Source organism: Cyrtonyx montezumae, unplaced genomic scaffold, assembly GCF_038088225.1.
Source record: "Cyrtonyx montezumae isolate F1298 unplaced genomic scaffold, pur_monq_1.0 scaffold_5, whole genome shotgun sequence".
Taxonomy (NCBI): domain Eukaryota; kingdom Metazoa; phylum Chordata; class Aves; order Galliformes; family Odontophoridae; genus Cyrtonyx; species Cyrtonyx montezumae.
The window spans coordinates 7771091-7793686 of record NW_027072056.1 but is presented as its reverse complement, the minus strand read 5'-3'; the positions used below and the strand labels follow the sequence as shown (position 1 = coordinate 7793686).

The window sequence follows — 22596 nt, the reverse complement described above, 5'->3', positions numbered from 1 at the left end:
AATTTCACAGAATTACCATAATTTAAATGTAATGGCCAGCATTGTCCTCAAGAATAATGAGAAAACCATTGATGCACACAGCTCATAAACATGATGCAAACTGGTATTTGAAAAGAATTTTTACTTTTTGCGTCTTCCATCTTTGCTTTCTTTGGACCTGTGGCTGTAACTCCTGTTCATCACTGGCTTAGTTAACTTTAGGATGGAAAATACCACATGTACCCTCATACAAAGAGTGTAAGAGGACTTTTATTTTGTGTTAAGTGTATATGCAAATCTTGGAGGTCTAGTTTGTTGGACATGCTGGGAGTGGTTTAACTTGTTGATGAATGCTGATCTGAAATAACCAGTATATTTTTCCTCCTTAAAATACAAGAAGTCTAAAGTATTAATTTGTGTTAATCACAGATGGAAAGTCAGAAATTTTTAGCTGAAAACAGTGCTTCTGTATATATAAAGAAAGTAGAAGCTAGAATTAATGAAGAAATAGAACGGGTGATGCACTGTCTGGATAAATCAACAGAAGAGCCAATTGTGAAAGTTGTTGAGAGGGAGCTTATTTCCAAGCATATGAAAACTATAGTGGAAATGGAGAACTCTGGGCTAGTTCATATGCTGAAAAATGGGAAGACAGAAGGTAAGACTGTATCTTATGGAAGATAGAAATGCTTACTGTACCGTTTATTGTTTTTAAACATAGGATAAACTGAGCTTAACTCTTGTGTTCCTGTTTGGCTTTCTTTTGCGCACGTCTGAGAATGGTACTTCAGAAGCTTTAGAGAGCTTTTAGCCAGAGATTGTATATAGACAGTGACGTTCTTTTTTATAAGCTAAATATTTCTTAAGAATAAGTATTCATTGTACTGCTCTTGGATACCTGCTCTCCATGAGCCATTTTTTTGCTTTTGTGCTTACAGTATGTAGCTTTTAAAATGCATTACTGTTTTGTGGGGTTTTTCTTGGGGGTTGGCACAGTATTTTAAAAGTGCTAGAGTAAATGATGTTGAATCTGCATGTCTGATTTTTGGGGATGAAGGATTTGTTGCAAGAAAGAAGTTGTCTAATCATTTTAAAGGATGAGAAACATACTCTAAGTGGTTGAAAAAGGAGGACTTAGTTTGGTAAGGTTTTGTGTGATACAGGTTACTGTAAGACAGCAACTGAGTGCAGGTTTTATAGAAAGAGAATGTACACTTCTGAAATAGCGTAATGAAGAGTGATTGTAGTATCTATTTTTAGAAATCAGTCTTCATACTGAAACATTGAGAATGGGAACAGACTCACTGCTTGGATTAATGGGTTTTGTTCCTTGAAGTAGCTTTGCAGTTACTAGGTGGTAGTCAGTCACAAAGCGAGCAAATTTCTTAGCTGCGAGAATTTCTGTATTAAAAGGAAATGTGATGTTACTGTACTTAAGTTTTTTTTCCTTTAATATCCAGTTAAGGTAGCTTTCAGGCTGAGGGGACAAGGATATTGAAGGGTACTTAACAACATACAGGAACTGATGTAACTTTTATGGGCATTGGCTTGATTTAGTTCTGAAGATTTTACACAGGAGTTGTACAAGTATTACTCTTTTCAAAAGCCATATTTCAGCTAAGGTAGTTCTCATAAGTTTTGATATATGGAACAAAGTAGTGGGAACTTACGTGATTCTTCCTTCAAAACAGTGAAAATTAAATTTAGTCAGACTCGTGTTTTTACTGTTTTGTTTTTGCTCTTAACAAGCATCACGCAAGTGTCATCTTATTTGTTTTAACGCAGAATTTGATTTGGGGTTGGTAAGCTTGGAAGATGTATTCTTAATACCACTGGAAAAATGATTTTAGTGAAGCTTAAAACACACCACCCTTTAAAACAAATGTCAACTTCTGCTAGCCTAGTGATCAGCAACACAGGATGATGTACTATAGGTAACTTCAACTAGAATCATTAAACGCCACCTTTGTTTTCTTTGGCTGCTGTAGTCAACATATTCTTGAGCTAAAGAAAAATGGCAGAAGATTCCATCCAGTGCTTCAGCTGTTACAGGATGCTTTTTGTTGCTTGAGTGAACTCTTCTACTGTTTGTTGTCTTTTGCTGTGAAATGAATGAGTTAGAGGACATTATGCATAACATCTAATTCTTTTCTGCAGACCTTGCTTGCATGTACAAGTTGTTTAGTCGTGTGCCAAATGGTCTGAAGACAATGTGTGAGTGCATGAGCTCGTACCTGAGAGAGCAAGGCAAAGCACTAGTTTCTGAAGAGGGCGAAGGAAAGAATCCAGTTGACTACATTCAGGTAGTTAAATATTTTAAAACTTTCTTTTCTTCATCTTTCCCATATTTTCCAGTAATGTGATTTATGTGAAAAACCTCTTAACATTGACTCAGAGGGGATTAATTATTTATTAATAAGCTACATTTATACTTTTAAAAATGTACACATTTTTTAATTTTCAATGTTTAGAACTCCCAAGTTGCTTGGGAAATACAAGCTCATAATTAATGTTTTTTTGGTATCTACTTTTATTAAAATACTCAAACCAGTTATAAAACCTTGGAACTTTTTGGTTTACTGTAAATTATATTGGCCTCCAGATTGAATTTCTTCCGAAGAAGCTCCTTAGCATCTATTTAATGTAGTTTTGTGCAGTGTTGGCTGTTGATGTTCAAGGTGGAATTTCGTAGCAATATTCTAATGGCTTACAGTATTCACCTCTCACTCACAGTTTAATTAACCAGTTTCATTCTTGGTCTCCCTGAGAGACATAGCGTTTCTGCGTATTAGAAGGTGTTTTGTTGTTCTCCATCTCACTAAGATGCTGTGTAGCATTCATTAATTTATTATGACCCCAAAATGTGCTTCAGGAGTGTTGTCATCTTTCCTCCCGTTGTCTCTGAGAATATAGCTCAAATTTCTTTCAGAGTTCATTGAAATTCAGGGAAATGTTTTATAGCTGAAAATGTTTTACAGTTGATATCAAAATGTTTGTGTACTTGTTTAAATAGGTTAACTTTTAGAAATGTGTAGCTGCAGTCTTTTTGTATGGTCCTGAAAAGAAGCATTTAATGTGTATCATTTATCTCTGCTACTTTGTTTGAAAACAGTAAATATATTAGAACTGGTTACTATTACAAGAAGCCATTTGAGTATAGAAATATTTTTGATTGGATTGTCAATTGTCTGGCAGTGCTGAAGCAAACTTCTTACCTAGTTTGGACAAGAATGATTCTGTAATGATTGTTAAAAAGAAGGGACTACTGTTTGAACTTTCTTAGGAGAAAAATTTCTGGGCTGTTGTGTTTTTGTGGTGGTATGATTTACTTATTTTTTTAATTAAAACATAGGAAGTAATATGTAAAATAACTGTCTGGAGTAATTTTTACTCCTTTAAAATTCTGTTTGACCCAAACAGTCGAGGAAACTGAGCTGGGGAAAAGTTAAATACTTAAGATAGATTGATAGCACCTTTATAATTGCCATGAAGTTGCATACCTGGTGAAGCTGAAAAAGACTTACAGCTGTGTTGCATGTGCTTTGGCAAAGCTCATCCATGCCCAATTAGTACTTAACCATCATCCTTCTCAGGAAGATGTCCTAAGAAGGAGTTGATGTTTGATTACTGCTAAACCTCTAAAAGTGTTTATCCTCCCATTAATATGATGGAAGAGAAGAAAAATGAATAGAGAAACTGCCTTATTCATTTCAGTCACGCTAATCTGAAACTTTAAGAACTTAAATACTAAAGAGATAGGCAGGGAAGTTATGTTATACTACTGAGTCTTCATAGTTCAGTACTGCTTCTGCAATATGACATTGCCAAACCCTCAGCATCATTGGTGACATGATTGCAAAAGCACTGTCAGGGGATTCAATTTATAACTCCTTATAATAATGGAAGGGATGTTGAAATGATGTGATTCAAGGTACTAACAGTTTCTCCTGTTCAACACCAGGTTGTTCAGATGGTGTACTCCTGGAGAGGAGACATTTCATTTCTTTTCTGAAAGAGTGGTCAGGCACTGGAATGGCCTGCCTAGGGAGGTGGTTGAGGCACCATCCCTAGCGCTGTTCAAGAAGCGTTTAGATGAGGTGCTAAAGGACTTAATTTAGTAGTTGGGTAGAGATAGTGATAGGAGGATGGTTGGACTAGATGATCTTATAGGTCCTTTCCAACCTTATGAACTTATGAACTTATGAACATAAGCTAACCTTGGTAAACAGAGATAGTGGGATTTACTTTGAATTTAAATTTTCTAATGCGCATTAATTAGCCTGTCTAAAGACCATTCCTTTAAGTGAGATGGTGAGTTCCTAAGAAACATTACTACTTCCTTAAGTAATTCTTGAATGGCTTCTCTAAGTAACCACAAATAAATAAATTCTTCAGAGATCTAGGACTTCAGGATCATTTAAACTGAATGGATTGTATGGACAATATTTGTCAACTTCTTGCATGAAATTCTTTTATCTCCACCCCCCCCGACTTTGAATGTGCTACTTAGGTCCAAATCCCACATGTATCATATACGCTTAGAGCAAGGTGCTCGTGTGATTTTGATTTTAGGATGCTTCTGCCTTCTACACTCAGTTGTTTTAACTTTGGATATAGATAGCGCAAGCCCTAGAAATGATGGTAAGAACCTGAAGGTTTAGCTAAAAGAAATGGTTCATTTCAGGTCTGTAGACTTCGTACTGCAGTTGTGAACTTAACACTGATAACTGGAGGGCAGTTACTTGTATCTAGCTTTCAGATGTTCACAGAGATGCTTAGAGATTAACAAGAAGCATACAACTAAATAATGCAGAACATCCCTGGCTTGAACCTACGTGGGGGAAAAAATAAGATCTGTCCTCTTGTTGGAGTGTATTTTCTCCTTAAACTTGTTTAGTGGCTCTGTGAATGCAGTTAATGGGTGCTTAGCCTGATATCCTATATCCTATATATATAATATAGGATATCTCTGATATCCTATATTTAAGAACACAAGTTTTGTCGACTTAATTTTATGTAGGTAAGGCTTAATAATTCCAAAAATACCTTCTTTAAGTTGTTGATTTAAAATACAGTAAATCAGCCTGTTGAACAAGAGCGATAAAAAAATACTTAATCTTTCAGTATCCTATTTCAGCAAGAGATTTAGGGCAGCTATAGACATTTACAAATTGAAATGAAATTCCACATGCTTTCTAGCAATGCAGAATGTAGAGATCATTGCAGAACTTCTGCTTGTAGATCTGGTTTTACAGCTTAAAATTTCAAATCAGTAAAAATGTTTGTACTTCTTTTTTTTTTTTTTTTGAAGGGTTTACTGGATTTGAAGAGTAGGTTTGACCGCTTTCTTCAAGAATCTTTCAATAACGATCGACTCTTCAAACAGACTATTGCGGGTGACTTTGAATATTTCCTCAACCTCAACTCTAGGTCTCCAGAGTACCTCTCGTTATTTATTGATGATAAGCTGAAAAAAGGAGTCAAGGGAGTAAGTATAAATTTAATTAAAAGATCATACTGCTTTCTATGCAAATTTGGATCGGATTAAACTAAGGTGATTTTCTGAGAGTGATTTTTATATTAAGGCAAATGGCACCACTGCCTTTTTCAAACAAAGAAAAAACACACATCTGAGCCCGTAACACTTTAGGGCTGAACTTACATAAGGCACACAAGGATATCCCAAGATGTGTAGCTGACCTCCATCTCACTCCCTTGGAAATAAAATTAGGTTGTATTAGTTTCTGTAGCTCTCTTCCTTGGAAACCTGTTCAGTTCCTTAAGTATATTTATGGTTCAGTAGTTATTCCCAATATCTAACGATTCTTTCACTAATTAAGTCACTTGGTTAACCAATCAAATAGTCAATTCTATTTATTTATAAAAATAAGCATCCTTTTATTTGTTGTGGCACTAGACAGGCTTTGCAAAATCAATCTTAAAATTTGAAAACCTTCATTCTGTGCTGACTTTCTGTATTATTAGTTGCTCGTGCTGGTTTATAGTTGTGCTTCTTTTTTTATTCTTTTTCAGTGCTTCACAATGTATGGTCATCAGGACAATTTTAGTATATAATCAGGTGTTTTAGTCATTCATTGCTCCCGTCTCCTTCACCAATGCTTCTTCCTACCTTTTTTGATCTGTTATTTTCTCCCTTTTGTTGGGCTTGTGCACTGTTATTTTGACTGTGCTGTTCACAGTTTAGAGCAGTTTTGCTGTTTTTCTTCTAGGCTGCTCTTACATCATATACTTTATTTCTTCTGCAGCTAACAGAGCAAGAAGTAGAAACTATCTTGGATAAGGCAATGGTTTTATTTAGGTTTATGCAAGAGAAAGATGTTTTTGAACGGTATTATAAGCAGCATTTGGCAAGAAGACTTCTTACAAACAAGAGTGTCTCAGATGACTCTGAGAAAAATATGATATCTAAATTAAAGGTAAGACAGTATTTGTATACTTTTTCCTTCATTTATTTTATAAATATGATTTCCTTGGCCTTACGTGAGAGTTATATACATAAGCTGCACCTTGCTGTTAAATACAGATTTGATTTTTAAAGCCCTAACAGAAAATATAATGTCTCAGAAAAACACTTCATGTAGAAATAGAAGAAGGAAATGTGGAAAACATCTGGAAATGGTGTAAATTCACAGCGGATAATTTATTGCATTCATTTTGGTTAAATTGTTCTATATCCTTCTGCAGGTTAGCAGTAATGTTCAAGTCCTTGAGATTTTGAGATAGATTGAAAAAAGAACTTCATAGCAGTGTTTGGAAACATTCTGCTTACTTCTCTTGGTTCAGTTTATTCTGGTTGTAAGAGTGACCAAGAGACTGAGAAGGTAAAGCCTGAAGATTAGCAATGCTTGAAGCAACTTCTAATGCAGCTTCTTCCCCTGTTAAGTGTTTAGGGAATTTTTGAACCTATCTGATATGGTTGTAAAAACCAAACTTCCCTGATTCTTGGTTTTGACCTCCATATTCCCACTGTGAATGAATGTAATGTTTGTATCAGATTTCTCCAAATTATCAGCATTAATCTGTTCCCAGTTACCTTTCCACTTCTTCCCACCTGGTGCCAATGAGATGACACAGGCATACTTCTTCAGCAAAATGAGTCAGTGGGCTGAGAGTGCCCTCTTTTCTCATGGGGTTGCCCAGTGATAGGAAGTGCTGATAACATGCTGGCCTTTACCATGTATGTCAAGCTGTGCTTTAGAAATACACAGGAAGTCCTGAATGTCCAATATAAATGCATATATTTGTGTGTATGTCTGTATATGTGTATGTCACGGGTTGAAGGAAGATCCAGTGATCTCACTTTGTACTCTGCACTAGCTCTTGAAAATGATGTATACTTAAGATAATGTTTGTTGATTCACAGAGATTATTATCATGCTACGGAACAGGTGAGTTCATATACTTGGTCTGTTAAACTTCACCCATGTTTAAGGTGAGCTAAAAATACAGAAATTATGCCAGAAATATTGTAATGGATGAAAAGGGGGGAAAAGTTTTGATTTGTGCAGGCTTAGATATGAAAAATATATGAAACATGGAGGGGTTTTTTGTTGTTTTTTTTTTTTTTTTTAAGTAATGAAAGTAAGAGTCCAAGTAACCAAACATATGGGAATAGTGATTTTATGAGACTTATAAACTCTACTTGTTGAGTTCACATATCGGATCTTTCATAGCCCTGGTGCAATGAGTGATGTTGTGTGTTTCAGACTGAATGTGGATGTCAGTTCACATCTAAACTGGAAGGAATGTTCAGGGACATGAGCATCTCCAACACAACAATGGATGAATTCAGGCAACATCTGCAGTCAACCGGGGTAAGAGTGCAGCTCCTGTGTGCTTCTCCTTTCCTTCAGTGCAGAGCACAGACCTTCACCCAGGCACAAGGGTTGTTTTCTTCTAGTATTCTCATGTGAGAAGAAGGGCTTGGTTAGCATCCTTAAACTAAATTCGACTGTTTCTCATTGTGCAAACTCGCTTAGTGTTTCCCGAAATAGAGAAGTCATTTCAGAGGCTGACGTACAGGCCGAACAGCGCCGATTTCTCTGCACACAATCCCGCTGCAGCTCCATTGCGTCCCTCCGCCGCTGCCGGCCTCCTTCCTCGTGGCCGCCAGGGGGCGCGCTGCGGCCACCTTCCCGGCCCCGAGCTGGGAGCGCCGCCCCGCTCCGTGCCGCTGGGGGGCGCGTACGGGCTCCTTCGTGCCGGGCAGGGCGGTCTCGGCAGAGGTTGCGGAGGCACGCCTGCATAGGTACGGCTGTTTGTGGCCCACCTCTGCAGCATCTTTTGTTCTTTGGAATCGAAAGGTATTTTCCTTCTAGAATGGCTAAAATACAAATGTCAACAAAAATGTTTAGAGCGATCCCGCTAATTTTGAATGAGACTTCTACGTAGGATTCTTCTGTGTTAAAGAAAACCTGACAGTTTTACTTTGTGTTTATATGTGATGTCTGTATTTTTTTCTTAACTTTACCTTAATAGCTGTATATAGTTCAACTGTTAACAGCTATTCTGCTAGGCCTTATTTGAAACTGTCTTATTCCTGACGAGGGACCAGCAGTTTGCCCAGGGGCTGCCTGTTGTTCAGCCTCATTGCCTTTTAATGACACTTTCGGAATATTGGACTATTTGGAAAGTTTATGATGAAAGCAGAGATGTTTCTATTGGTGGTCATAATATTTGAGATAAAATAGATCTGTTGTTTTCTTTGTTTTGAAATATTGCTGTTAACAGCCAGGTGTTTTTTTCATTCTATAGGAAATAGTCAATTCTACTCCTTTTTAAACAGTTTATGTACCTCACATGCGTGCAGCGCCTCCTACAGGAATCAGAAATCTGCTCATCTCTTAGTTATCAGACATACAAAGTCTCCTGCTGGATCCTGTATCCCAAGATAGGGGTAGTGCCAAGGTTGATGTAAATAATGATTTGTTTGATATCACTGGGGGAAAAGCTAAGCACAAGGGAAAGCCCAGGATCACATTACTCATCATTTTACAACTGCAATTCCAATATCTTAGATTATTAAGAGTTCTTTTAAAGACTAGGTCACTTTAAGGCACTTGCCATTTTTTGGTGTCATTTTTGCTATGAAGAAATGGAAAGTGAAGGGCTTACAGAACTTTTCTGGGTCTGCAGTGTGTAATGTATGTTACGCAACATTGCATTTATACTGTGTTCTGATCTGACCAAAAACCTCAGGGAAAGGTTGCACTTCAACTAGAATGATGTTAGTTCCTAATAGAGACACTTTCTGTGTCTTTCTGTCTATGTTGATTGTCTTTCCCTCTACTCTATTCGAACTGAAAATTGTTTGAAGCTTCTCTATTGGTGATTTATAATTAATTTTCTGCACCTAAATGGCAATTTCCTTTCTCTTGTGAGCCTTATAGCACTGGTAATACAAAATCAGAAGCAAGGCAGTAATGCTGACCACAGAACAATCTCCATATTGGTCTTTGTGTGTTTATCCAAACTGTTGTGCTTCAGCTTTAACTAAATCCATTTTGAAAGAATATTTCTCTGTGAGTAACTTGGCATTAATCTAGATTTTTTTTTTGGAAGTTTCCTAGGCATGAGTTTGGTAATGCACAAAATCATTTGACACATGCACAGTGCAAAAGTTACCATAGTGTGTGAAAGTGCTACTCCATTCCTTTACTATTGGAAGTTTCTGAAGTCATAGGATATTTCTTGACAGTCTAAAATATAGTGAGCTCTATTTCTATTTAACATTTTTATAACCATTTGGATATATTATGCTTTGTTTTATTTGTCCATAATATGTGATCATCAAAGGTACTAGCTAACACCTACCAGAGCTGAAAATGCTCAACTTTAAGTGTAATAAGGTTAGTTGAGATGCCACTAAAGATCGTGCCACACTGATAGCTAGAAGTCCATCTCCTACTAATGGAAGTGCTTTATGGATCCATGCTTCACCTGTACAGTGTTTTCTAACCAGTGCTGAGTATTTATGGTGATGGCTTTCTTCAGGGAAAGCGCATGCATGGTGTATGTAAAAGTAACATAACATCACATTGTGGATGCAGATTGTAGGAGGAGCTTGCTGTTGTTTAACATCAGATAAAAGCTTATCGATATATTTTATTTTTTCCTTAATCTGTGCAAGTTCTGTACATTCTGCACGATAGAAAAAAACAGTCTTCTTTTAAAACAGAGGATGTTTTCTTCTGCTTGCAGGTCTCATTAGGTGGTGTTGATCTCACAGTGCGGGTCCTCACAACAGGTTACTGGCCTACCCAATCAGCCACACCAAAGTGTAACATCCCTCCAGCTCCCCGACATGCTTTTGAAATATTTAGAAGGTATGTATTAAAACAGGTAGTAGTTTTAAGAACAAACTATCTAAGCTTAACTTACAGGTATGTTTGTCCATTAGAACAGAAGACATACTATCATACTGCTCTTTTTCAGTTAATGCAAAAATTGAGAATGTGGTATTTCCATATTTAGACTTTAGGCTCTGGGAGTTCTTAATGTGAATTTTAATGCAATGCTTTAAAAAAGGAGAACTTAGAATTAATTACTATAGAAAGTAGTACATAATTACTAAGTACATAATAGTACTTAGTAATTATGTACTACTTATATAGTACATAATTACTAAGCAGTTTCCTCTTAACACATAATTTGTGTTGTATTTAAGTTTTTGATTCATTCATATTACAGATTTTATTTAGCCAAACACAGTGGGCGACAGCTGACACTCCAGCATCACATGGGTTCTGCTGATCTCAATGCCACTTTCTATGGGCCAGTTAAAAAGGTAAAGCATGAAGACTATGAGAATGTTGCATTTTAATATTTAGAAAAAAAACTAAGCAGGCGTGTGCTTGTATTAACGTCATAATTTTATAAAATAAACTTGCCCATTGATAATATAAGCAAGAAGTGCTTTTCATCTTTTCTATTCTTCTTTTCTAAATGTTTGTAAATGTTTTCTTCTAAATCTGATTTCAACAGGTCACAAATCATCCGTATTAGTTTCTCACAGAAAAGCAGCAGCTTGGATCTTGAAGGAAATTCAGTATTCTGCAGGTTTTTTTTTGATTGAAACAGTCAAAAGTGAAATGAAATTTATCTTTAAAATAATTTTTGTTAGTGTGAATACGTACTTTTAAGCCAAGTCTGCTCATATGCAGAGTGCTAGCAATGTAGACATTTCTCAAAACATGTACAATACTTAGTATTTCTGTATACAAGAAAAAGCTGGAAGCTATTCAGGTGGTGGATCAAGTGCCTGTAGAGGTTCTGGGATTTGTTCTTGGTAATGCTCAGTATTTGACTGGATCAAATCTTGCGTGTCCTTTTCTGTATGGGCTGACTGGACCACGTGACCTACCAAGGTGCCTCCAACCTAAAATATCTGCTGTGACTGTAAGGTCACCTACTGGAGAGAGATTGTGGTTATGCCACCAGGCATATGCCATCCTATCACATCTATAGAGTGAGCTCCAAGATGAATTTTATCATGTAACTGCCATCTCACTGAGAAGATATTTTGGAGTGAAGGAGGAACTAACAGTAGTTCTGTTATTTTTAAAATAGGAAGATGGCTCAGAGGTTGGTGTAGGAGGTGCCCAAGTAACTGGCTCAAATACACGGAAGCATATATTGCAAGTCTCCACTTTCCAGATGACGATATTAATGCTCTTCAACAACAGAGAAAAATACACCTTTGAGGTAAGAATTAATTTTGGTTTTTTTCTTACCTGACTTTCAAATAACCGTTTTAGACTTTCTTGTTCTATTCACTGGGTATTTGAAGAGCATATGCTTGTCATTCCACTGGAGTATGGCTCAGACTGATAAATGCAGGAACAGATCAGCACCACTGCTTTATCTAGAGACAGTTCTAGAAGAAGATGTCATTTGGAAATTGAAGTTTTCAGGACAGTTGAGGAGGGCTGTTGAGTATAGTTATTCCTTGGCTGTAGAGCAATAGAAAAACTGAAGCTGGAATGCAACAGGTGGCTCCCCTTGTTCATTTTCTTTGAGGAACTGGATCCAGAGGTTCAGGGTAAAAAGGTATTTTAGTGTCATTGCTTTTTAAGCAGTTAAAGTGTTTAAACTGGCAGTCTTGAGTGAGCTGTAGGATTTATCAAAGATCTTACACCCTTTCTATGAGCTGGTGAGCCGGAAAAGACAATAAAGAAGTTCCAAAAGAGATTCCTAATAGGGAGAATGGAGGGGTATTACTTGGAAAGGTTGAAGCTCATGAAAGATGGTGGAGAATGCTTTGGGAATGGCATTCTTCTAGCCTGCTATAACAAGGATGTTTGCTCGCTAAAGTTGGGGTTGAGATAGGCAGAGTCTGATAAGAGACTCTTAAATACTACTTGCAGTTTGCAAAAGACTATTTGGGAGCTCAGAGAGTCCTGTGTTCTGTGCAGTGCATTGCAGGAGCATTACAGCTTTGAGTACTTTCCCTGCAGAGTACTTAAAAAGGCAGGAGGATTTAACAACTAGGTTAACAGCTTGGTTTTCCTTATTGGAAATGAGCTGGTAGCTACACTATGCTATTTTTACAAATGTATCATTTATTTTTATGAATAATAGAGCCTCATCTATACTTGAATATATAATACTTAGTAGAGTGCTGAACAATGTGACTGTAATACCTGCTCTACATTATAGTTAATTTTACTAATACCAGATGATAGAGAACTGTGTCTGCAAGCATTCAGGTTGTGTATGTTTGTTTTCTCTTGTTTTAGAAGTTTTTAGGCTGTTTTTTATGTTACCCTGTAACTAAAACATTAAGAAGGCATACTTATTTTGTTTGGCTTGTTTGGGGAAGTATGTGGGAGTTGTTTTTTCAGCAGAAAAGCTTGTGAAAACCAATGAGTAGATTGAATTTTGTCTTTCTTCATTTACTCTTGAATACCATGATTAATTACTGAGTGCTGGCATATGCTGTTGTTCTGTCCTGTGAAGTTAGTGCTTTTACTGCAACATAGTGTGAGAGATGGCTTGCAGTGTGCTTGAGTAAGCATAAAAGCATTCCTGATGTGCAAGTGTTTCTGCAGATCCACAGCTGGACAGATTAATTTTAAGTTGCTTTTGTGGTTGGATAGTGTTATTTACCTTTGCTTTGTTTTATTCAGTGAGATTATTAACTGGAAACTTGCTAAGATCATGAACAGCTGTTAGCCCATGTGATTGAGAGAAAAATAAGATTGTGATGATTCAAAAAGTATGCCTAGGGTTCTACTGAAACGTGAAGGATCATCACATAGCAAGATTCCTTCCCCAAAATATATGCAGTTATTGTATTTCTGTATGTCAATGGTTTGTTTGCATCAGCAAATGAACAAATGTCCATGTGAGTCTCATGTAATGTTACCTTCTTCTAAGAGGAAGGGTACTTGTGCAAGCCCTCTGAGCTTGTTCCATTTTCATTCAGTTCAATTTCTTTTAATGGAATTTCATGTAATGCTCAGCTTTTTTTGACAGAAGGTTTCGAAGTAACTCAATGTTTTGAAGGATGAAATGTACACCTTTAATGATAACATTGAAGATGAGGGGAAAATACTTAATTCTTACTATGTCTTTAGGTTTCACAAACAAGAAATACAGGTGTCACTGCACTAGAAGTAAAACTAGTGATTATTTAAAGAAATGACACTAGAACTTAGAGTGGCGTGCCTTTTTTCTCTTTTGCTGATCTCTGCTTTTGAAGAATTGGAGGTTGAAGTTTGTATGAATAAAAACCCTTTTAGTCTTTTTGTCATTTCAACAGTGTGACTTTTTTTCCTTCTAATTTCCGTATTTTTTTCTTACAATAACCAATTTTCATGTGTAGAATTGGACAAAGGCCATGCCTAGAAGAATATCTTTTGTAGGTTCCAGTTAGGGCTCATTTAGTAACGCTTTTAGAACTGAAATTGTGTAATAGGTACTGCTTTTGTGCACAGCTCATTATCTTCTCCTTCAAAATAATGCTCTTTTGGAGATGAGGGAAAAGCAGTGTACATTTTCCTGTCTTGCTTCAAATGTGTAAATGCGTCTAGAAAAGTGCTATGCCATGGACTGAGGGGAAAGGAGAGCAGAGGAGCATCTGTTATTCCCACTTGTGTTTGTGGCTACATTTTTTAATCCAACTTGAACTTTTTGCCTTCTTCTGAGGGAGCATATTGCAGTACAGTTCTTCCTGTGCTTTTTATTGTTAAGCGTGCTTACGAATTCTGCAATGTTTTGCACATGTTAATGGCTGAATTGGAATGCTGCAGCGTGGAAAAAACTGTTTTGCTTTCCTCCAGAGCAAGGGGCACAATTTTACTTCTAAAATCAGTTTAATTTTGAAAGGATAGCTTTTAGTTGTAGGTCTCCAGGCTTTGATTTCTGATGAATATGTTTAAGGCATTACGTGAAGCGTAAGCTGGATTTGGTTTATAGCCTCAACATTTACCTAAATCCTCCAATCTTCATTTGTTTGATTGAGTTTTTGCTGATTGATCCATTTCGGTAAGAATTTTTGGTGTGACCACCTGGGATGGCATCTTTTATATATTTTTTCTTTTTAATACTACTTCGTGCTGAATCCAGGAAAAAAAAAATTGTGAAGGTGACAATTGTTTTAAATAAAGCAACAGATGAAGAAATAACTTGGAGTTGCTTGTGAAAAGGCATTATTGATGTCAGCAAGTGATTAAAACATGGGACATATCGCTTGCTTGACATACTGAGAATATTTCTTAATGAATACTCTAATATCTCTTAAGAATACTCTAAAGAAGACCTAATATTTTCCAGTCACTCACAGGCAGTAGATATCAAACTTTGTGAGATTGGGTCTTTTTAGACTTCTGGAATTTTTAGTTTGACACAGTTTGACACGACTTCAAATGAAGTTAACATTACACATGGAATCTTGGCACATAGTTGAAAAATAGAGGCGTGTTGTCTGCCTGGGCTTTGCCAAGGTCTGGTTGTGAGATGCTGAATGGGACGTGTTGTAGGTAATGATGGTCTTGGCAATCAGTCTGTGAAAACTATTAATTGTCCTCAGTGGTGGACGACCTCAGGAGGATTATTTTGATCATTGTCATAACATTGGAGTGCAGAGAAGAAATAAAATAATTCAATAGAACTCGGATGTACTCTGAAGTTTGGCTTTCTGATTGCTGTTTAAAGACACAAAGTTCTTTGCAAGTCTTAACCTCTTAAACCCGGGGAGACATTGCATCTGTTTGTTGTCAGGGAGTCATCGAAGTGGCTTGTGTGCCATGAGAATGGGAAATTGTGGTGGACAGTGGAAGAGCTGGATGTTGCTCTTGGATCAGATGATGGGGAAGCTGGTGAAGTGATAGCTCTTGTAGGCAACTGCACGTATGTGATGGCTGTTTTTCTGTTTGGTGGTTTAGTCTTTAGCTGCTGGGTGTCCCTTAAGAGTCTGAATGGGGATGTGAACCAGAGTTGTTTGCAGTTTCTAAAATTCTTTATTAAGAAGAAAAAAAAGGCAGGCAATAACAAACTTCTAATGAATGTGAGCTTGTTGAATGAGTTAAATTTGAAGAAGTGGTAGCTGACCTTCCCTAAAGCATATGAAGACATCATTCTGCATCCAGTATAATTGCTTACTAACTCATGATTACTGTCTTATAGGCTTGAAGGATGGACGTTTTAAGCAGTCAGTGCTGTTGTTTGCAAAAAGTGATACTTATTTCTGCACTAGCTGTAAACTGATTGTAATATTTTTCTTCAGGAAATTCAACAAGAAACTGATATCCCTGAAAGGGAACTGGTCAGAGCCCTACAGTCTCTTGCATGTGGCAAACCAACACAACGTGTTCTCACAAAGGAGCCCAAATCAAAAGAAATAGAAAATGGACATATATTTACAGTGAATGATCAGTTCACATCTAAACTACACAGAGTCAAGATTCAGACAGGTAAGTGGCTTTTTATATTGTCTTGTCCTTAGAATGTCTTGCCTTAAAATATTCTTTTGTAAGCTTGTCGTCTATAGAAGCGGAAGGAAGCAAGTCGTATTTCTTTGTTGTTTATGATTAGTTAATGATTGTGGAACCAGGAGTTGGACTCAATCCTTATAGGTCTTTTCCAACGAGGTATTCTATGATTTGATAAATCTATGATTCTGGTTGCATCAATTACAAGAATTTAAATAATGGAAGTATGGAAGTGGTAGTTAATAAGCCTTCTGCTTTTCAAAATATGTACTTCTGTCTCAAAAGGAAATGTTAAAAGGGAAATTCAAATAGTAAAATCAAAAATACCAGGCTAGTGACCAATTCTTAGAAAAGAGGGATAGCCTCAGGTGTGCAAGTCATTGTACTGCTATGAAAACAAGCACAATCTTTTGTCACATGGTATAACAGGGTTCATTTCCACATACCTATTGGCTGCAGTGTCTTTTGGCCATGATCTGAGAGGAGTTAACGAATGAGAACAACTGATCAGTGTGACGCAACTTTACTATCTCAGTGAAGTGCTAGTTTATGTTACATAATAAGCAATATTGATATCTGTTGTTCAGAAAGTTCTCTGGAAATAGTTTCTGATGTGTAGTATTGCTCTCCAAAGTGTTTTGGAAAATAAATTTGTAATTTTAGTACTTCAAAGATTTTCTGACAGCATGGATCTGAGGATGTAACATACACAGCATTATTGACATTTTATTTGTCTTTTCATGCAATTGGTAATTCACATGCTGTTTGTTGTGCTTAATCCAACTTTGGGCTTCTGTTTGGCCTGCTGCATCCTGGGATGTAGGTGTGTAAAATCCAGGGGTGGATACTTGTTATTACACTGTGTGTGTCCTGCTGCTGATGCAATAGCTAGGCTGTCTTCATATGCGTGCACAGCACTGTGCTGTCAGCATACTCACCACGTGTGGAGAATTTCTCTGGTGAGCAAAAGTGCAGCAACCAAATGAAGGGGGGATCCAGTCTCTCTGATCAGGGCCCAAGAACGTCACTGGCAGAACTGAACAGGTCTTTGTGACAGCTGCTGAAATTCTGGTACAGTTCTGCTTTATCATTTCACACATTTCTATGGTTTGAAGTTCAGAATGGTTTAAGAGCAAATTTGATACTTTCGGTTTTCTTACAAAGACAATTTTTAATGTACATCTCTTTAAAAACCAATAGATACTTGGGCCTTTTGAGTGAAGAATGGCAGAGAGGGCAGGTAGTGGGAGCAGTGTGGGAAGAGGGATTGTTTACAATGATATTTGGGTGAAAAGGGGAGAAAGGTCAGGAGCAGAGCATAAATAGAACAATACAAAGGAGAAACAGTTGAGATGAAGAGGATGAAGAAGGCTGGACTGTTTCATCTGACTGAAGAACTACTGAAGTATTTAACTAGTTTGGGAAGAAATCTTTGAATCATTTGTCTGTTTTAATTAATAAATTTCATTATTTTAAAGAGAGAAATATTTAATGGCAGCATAGAGGTGGTTGTGCCTGTTAGCAGGTCTGAGTACTGCTCAGCTTGTAACATAGCAGTAATTAAATAACAGATTGTTACCTTGTCAGTTACTAACAAAATATGCCAGAAAATGTTAATACGTTCTTACGGCTGCTTTTCATTAAAAAAAAACAAGTTTGAGAATGTGAAAACTTGGGGATTTTTGGATTAAATAAATAATGAAGTTAAAGCTTGCACAACAAAATTAATTTTAACTTTTCTAAGATACTTTGTTCTTTTTTTTTTTCTTTAAGTTGCTGCCAAACAAGGAGAATCTGATCCAGAAAGGAAAGAAACAAGGCAGAAAGTAGATGATGACAGAAAACATGAGATAGAAGCTGCTATAGTTCGGATAATGAAATCTAGAAAGAAGATGCAACACAATGTGCTAGTAGCAGAGGTACATTTGTACATAGTTTTAACGCAGACTTGGAAATTGTTTTTTGTTTTCCATTTGCTTAATAAAGTTGTACAAGTCTAATGTGGTTCTGGAAGGTTTTTGAGAGATTGTAATTAATCCATCCTGTTTTTCCCCGTTTATCTAAAGACACCTAATTCCATACTCTAGTTTAGAATGCGTTAACATGTACCTGATTTTCCTTCCTCTGTTTACTGCTATTAAAATGTCATCATATTCCTTGAAGTACTAATTAGCAATGAAAACCACTGTGCTTAGCATAAATTGTTTTCTGCTGTAGTTTTGTTGCTAACTGTTGGGTGCAAGATAGAGAGTTGCAAACTCTGCAGAGGAAGAGTGAGAGCACTGCTTCTCTTAACTCACTGAGTTCTGACGCCTTTGCCAATGGGATGTGTTCTCCACTCCTGCACTCCTCTGTGGCTGTGCAGTGCTTCCAGGTTGACCGTTCCTCTCTCATAAATGAGCAAGCAGCTGAAGGGAAAAAATGAAGGAATAGGAAGATTGATTGTTGTTTCACGGTTGTAGCCAGCCCAGTTCAGATAAAGATTCAGTTAAGATACTTCATGCTCTTGCTTGCCCTGTAGTTTGATGTCATTGTTTTTAATCTCGTGTTTCAGGTAACTCAGCAGCTGAAGGCCCGATTCTTACCAAGTCCAGTTGTTATTAAAAAACGTATTGAAGGACTTATTGAGAGAGAATATTTGGCACGAACACCTGAGGATCGCAAAGTATACACTTACGTAGCATAAAATGCGTTCAGAAAATTTGATTTACTCTTGGACTGTACTCTTCGCATGAACTGGGAAGTTCTTTTAAATCGTTAATATTAAGACGACCATCTCTTCTGTTAAATTACAATACATGTTCTAGACCGTTCAGATCAAGCCTTTTACTCCTTTTGAGAGTTTTGAACATGAATTGATTGAGCTTCAGGCTTTTCAACGTTATCCCTGTAGAGATCATCCTTACAATTCTTTGGGAAAATGTGAATGTGCCGCGTTTGTTTTCAATACTGTATGAAAACAGAAAAATAAAAACAAATTTAGAAACTGCAGCTCATTGAAAAAATAAAATTGTTGGAATTTCATTTCCCCAGATCTTCAGTGTTGATGTAAATGTGTTTCTGTAGTGTTGCTTAGCACTTGGCGCATTGTATAAGTTGGGTTAAAAAAACAACCACAACTGGTAAGGCGGAATTCCCAGTTATATTGCTCTGCTTCAAATGTTTCTTTAACTAGCCATGTTTGATTTAAATATTTGGTAACTTTCTGAAGACCCGAGAATACAACTCGAGCATGTTTCACTCTTCCAGCTGCACTCGTTGTTTGAACAACATGAATCAGCAACTATTGGGGGCTCAGAAAAGACCACAATAATTTTGACTTTCCCTTCTGTAACTTGAGTTCTTCTAAATTATACTCTAGGTTTGTTCTGGTTTCTTCATAGGAAAAAGGAAAAGACATTAGTGTGTATAAACTGTATAATACTTTTTGCTGTTGTACTCACTGCTGATGGTGGATTGTACAGGGCGCTGTTTTTATTTCACTAAATGTAGACAAAATTTTAAAATAAATGGATCTACACAAACAATTCAAGTGTGTTAGAGTACAGGAATGGCAATATTTGGAACTAAGTACTGTCCTCTGTGGAAACATACTGGGATTATATTTTGTCATTTAATACTGTAGATGGATCTGTAGCCCCAGGGTTTCCCATCACGAGTACGTATTTCAGGAGATTTAAGTGAAGCCAGTGTGCACTATTTGCTTTTAAAAACTCATTTTAATCATGCAGTAAAAAGAATGTTACTGTAATGAAACTTCCAGTTCTTAAGCTAAAGCTTTTATCCTTGTTGTCAGCATGCTGCAAAAATAGATCTAAAACTGCAGTTCAGTGGCACTATTATTCTCATAGAATTTGTTTGAAGTGTGCATTGTACTGCAGAGTTTTTATTAAACTGTTTTTCTGACATTGCAGTGCGCATATTACACAGTTTTTCTGCTGAAAATATTTGTTTTAATTTGATGCTGTTTCATTTTGGTTCACATTTGTTTGCATCCATAGATACTGAAACATATATTTAGGATGGTCTTCCCAAAATGTGGAGCTGGAGGTGAAGCAAAAAGGAAGTTGGTTGTAGAGCGCTCAGGTACTGCCAGAGTGTTTCTTCTTTAGCTCTATTAAGCAAATGCTCTGTCCTTTTGTAGCAGTTCACCTGAAGTGTATGTTTGATAGCGTGTCTCCAGTTTAACCCCCTCACAGCCTGTTAAATGGAAAGCTTGGCTGTTGTTCAGTGGTGGGGTTCTAAGGAGGATGGGAATTGGGATGGTTTCAGCCAGTCTCTGCAGTTTATTTTCTAGTGATATTAGAGAGCTAATAATTGTTTGGCCAGTCTAGTTTTGGATTGTGTCTTAAGTCCTCCTCGAAACGTAACTGGATCTTTCATGCATTGGTATGAAGGCTTTTCTGCATATCGTAGTCCTTAATAGCATTCATGTGACAGTTTGATGTTACTGCTTTCCCATGTGCTTTTCAGGGAGGAGTGAGTTCATGGCCTTTTTCCCTGTGATTTAGAAATATGAATGTTGCTATCCATGACAGTGGGACTTGGTGTTGCAGTTGTAATTTAGCTGTGCTGAAGCTTTCTGCCTCTGGTCGCTTTTGGCAAGTGTGGAGTTAGAAGTCATAGGCCTGAATGTTAGATGAACATCTGTCTAGCTATGTTTAAGGGGTGTGGATGGGTCTGATATTTTTTCATCTTATTTTTTGGCCAGCTTTGTGTGCTAGAGTTACTAAAAGAATAACAGATGTTGATAGCTATTTCAGTAACAAATACCAGAGTATCGTTTCCATTTCAAGTTTAATACAATTTTGGAGACACTAAATATTCAGGAAGGTACTTCTACTGAAGTCACCTTTTGGAAATGTGATCACAATACCAAGGAGTTCAAGATGGAAACGTGAAAACTTTGATCAGACACATCTGAACAAGATACCACTATGACTCTGCTTAAGGTGAGTTTGATGCCTGTGCTTTTACATTGTTTGTGTATATTAGTGAGATTTCTTTCAGATTCTGTAGTAGAATTCTCCTGCTCCTTAGCTGATTTCATTTTTGGCCTTTCTTTCTTAATTCACATTTAAACTTCCTTGTAACATTGCTAGAAGCTCATTAATAGGTTTGCCTGGCCCTATTTATGAGGGTTATTATTAGTAAGCTTGCTTTGTTTGGGTACAGTAAATGCTGTAATGACCTATTTATGTGCAGTTTTATTTCTCAGAAGTTTTAAAATGAGAAGTAGACTTCAAGTTTTATACCTATTGGGTGGTACAGCAGGTTTATTTTAAAGGGCTGAGATGTTACAATGGTACATGAAGTATAAAGTAAGCATATCCTATTCATCCCTGATTTAGGTCTTGCTCTCTTTAGCTGGCTAGCTACCTTCTCAGTTAGTTACTTCTGAGTGAAATCTCTCTCCTTGCTGCTGTTGATAAGGACGAACTTTGCTGTGAGCATCTTAAAGCTTTCAATGCAAATCATTTTCTGTGCTCCTTACTTTTGGTCAATGAGAATTTGGCAGCTGCCCTATGAATTACTTTTCTGGACTCGTAAAACAACAAAAGCACTGAACTAAATATTTTGGATGATTGAAATCTTCTTATTCACATATGTCATAAGCAGGTAGCATGGCACCTAACAGAGTGTCATATATATATTAGCTGTGAAATCTACTTAAAAGAATGTGAGAGTAATTTAACCTGTTCCTTGTTATGTAGGGAAGTGTCTGTGGGATGTGCCTGCCCCTAAGCTGGACTGAGTATTATGAATCTTTCATATGGCTTTGTCCTCCATTTAGCATTGTATAGAGAGAAAACTGAAAACGCTGTTCCTAATGGTAGGATATAGCTTCTGATTTTCAAGTCACTGATTCTGCATTTGAAGCTCTTATTTTGTTAGCTGCGGTAAGAATTGTGCTGTGAAAGTGCAGTGTAGATGTGGCCTTAACCAGGACGGTTATGCAGTCTCTCCAGGTGGGCTGTTAGTGTTATTGTTCCTCTGTTGGTTGGTTTGTTGTTTTTTTTAACCTCCCTAGATTTTAAACTTAGTTATTTATTAGTTTTATGAGCTCAGTACCTGGAGCCTCAGCTGTGATCACCTTGTATTTACACTATGAAAGACACAGCAGTGGCTCTTGCTTTAAGTAGCTTGCCATTGTATTTACACCCAACACATTTCTTTACTTTTACAAACTTTGAGATGAAGCAAAGTTTTTGAAGGGGCAGCATGTTACTAAAACTTCAAGGAAAAAAAGGGAATAGAGAATAGTGAGGACCCAGCTGTGCTGGAAATGTATCTTCTCTTCAAAGCAAAGCAGTGGCCGTGGGTCCTTTTCCTGCGTTTCCCAATGCGCACCTCTGATGCCTGCCATCCCTCTGCCACGAGGGATGCCACACACCACAAGCCAAGCTGCTGGAGAGGCTATTTGGCATCACGGCAGGTGAATGTAGGCATGGAGGTGTGTCTGACTTTGCCCAGGTGAGGTTTTATGAGTTCAGAGAGAGAGAAATCCTGGCTGCTGGTGGCTGGCTCACCAGCACCCAGTGCGGTGCAGCCCCTGCTCTCATCTGCTGCTGGCCTTGGGAGGGCTTCTCTTGAGTTGCCTTCAGCCATGCTGAATGTAAGCTCCTTACATAACTCGCTAGATCCTTCATTTTCTTACTGTGAT

At 37.2% G+C, this 22596-nt stretch overlaps 1 protein-coding gene across 2 annotated transcripts in view; it reads left to right on the top strand.

Moving 5' to 3' along the window:
- The window catches only part of CUL3 (cullin 3), a 46483-nt gene extending 27517 nt beyond the window's left edge, over nucleotides 1–18966 (top strand). For both annotated transcript variants that reach the window (XM_065748341.1, XM_065748342.1), the window contains exons 6-16: nucleotides 409–637; nucleotides 2137–2282; nucleotides 5291–5467; nucleotides 6246–6416; nucleotides 7707–7814; nucleotides 10201–10325; nucleotides 10690–10786; nucleotides 11569–11703; nucleotides 15728–15914; nucleotides 17706–17851; nucleotides 18487–18966. In XM_065748341.1, coding sequence (XP_065604413.1) covers nucleotides 409–637; nucleotides 2137–2282; nucleotides 5291–5467; nucleotides 6246–6416; nucleotides 7707–7814; nucleotides 10201–10325; nucleotides 10690–10786; nucleotides 11569–11703; nucleotides 15728–15914; nucleotides 17706–17851; nucleotides 18487–18618 — 1653 coding nt within the window. In that variant the 3' untranslated portion in view covers nucleotides 18619–18966. The remainder of the gene's footprint in view (nucleotides 1–408; nucleotides 638–2136; nucleotides 2283–5290; nucleotides 5468–6245; nucleotides 6417–7706; nucleotides 7815–10200; nucleotides 10326–10689; nucleotides 10787–11568; nucleotides 11704–15727; nucleotides 15915–17705; nucleotides 17852–18486) is intronic.
- The last annotated feature ends 3630 nt before the right edge of the window (nucleotides 18967–22596 follow it).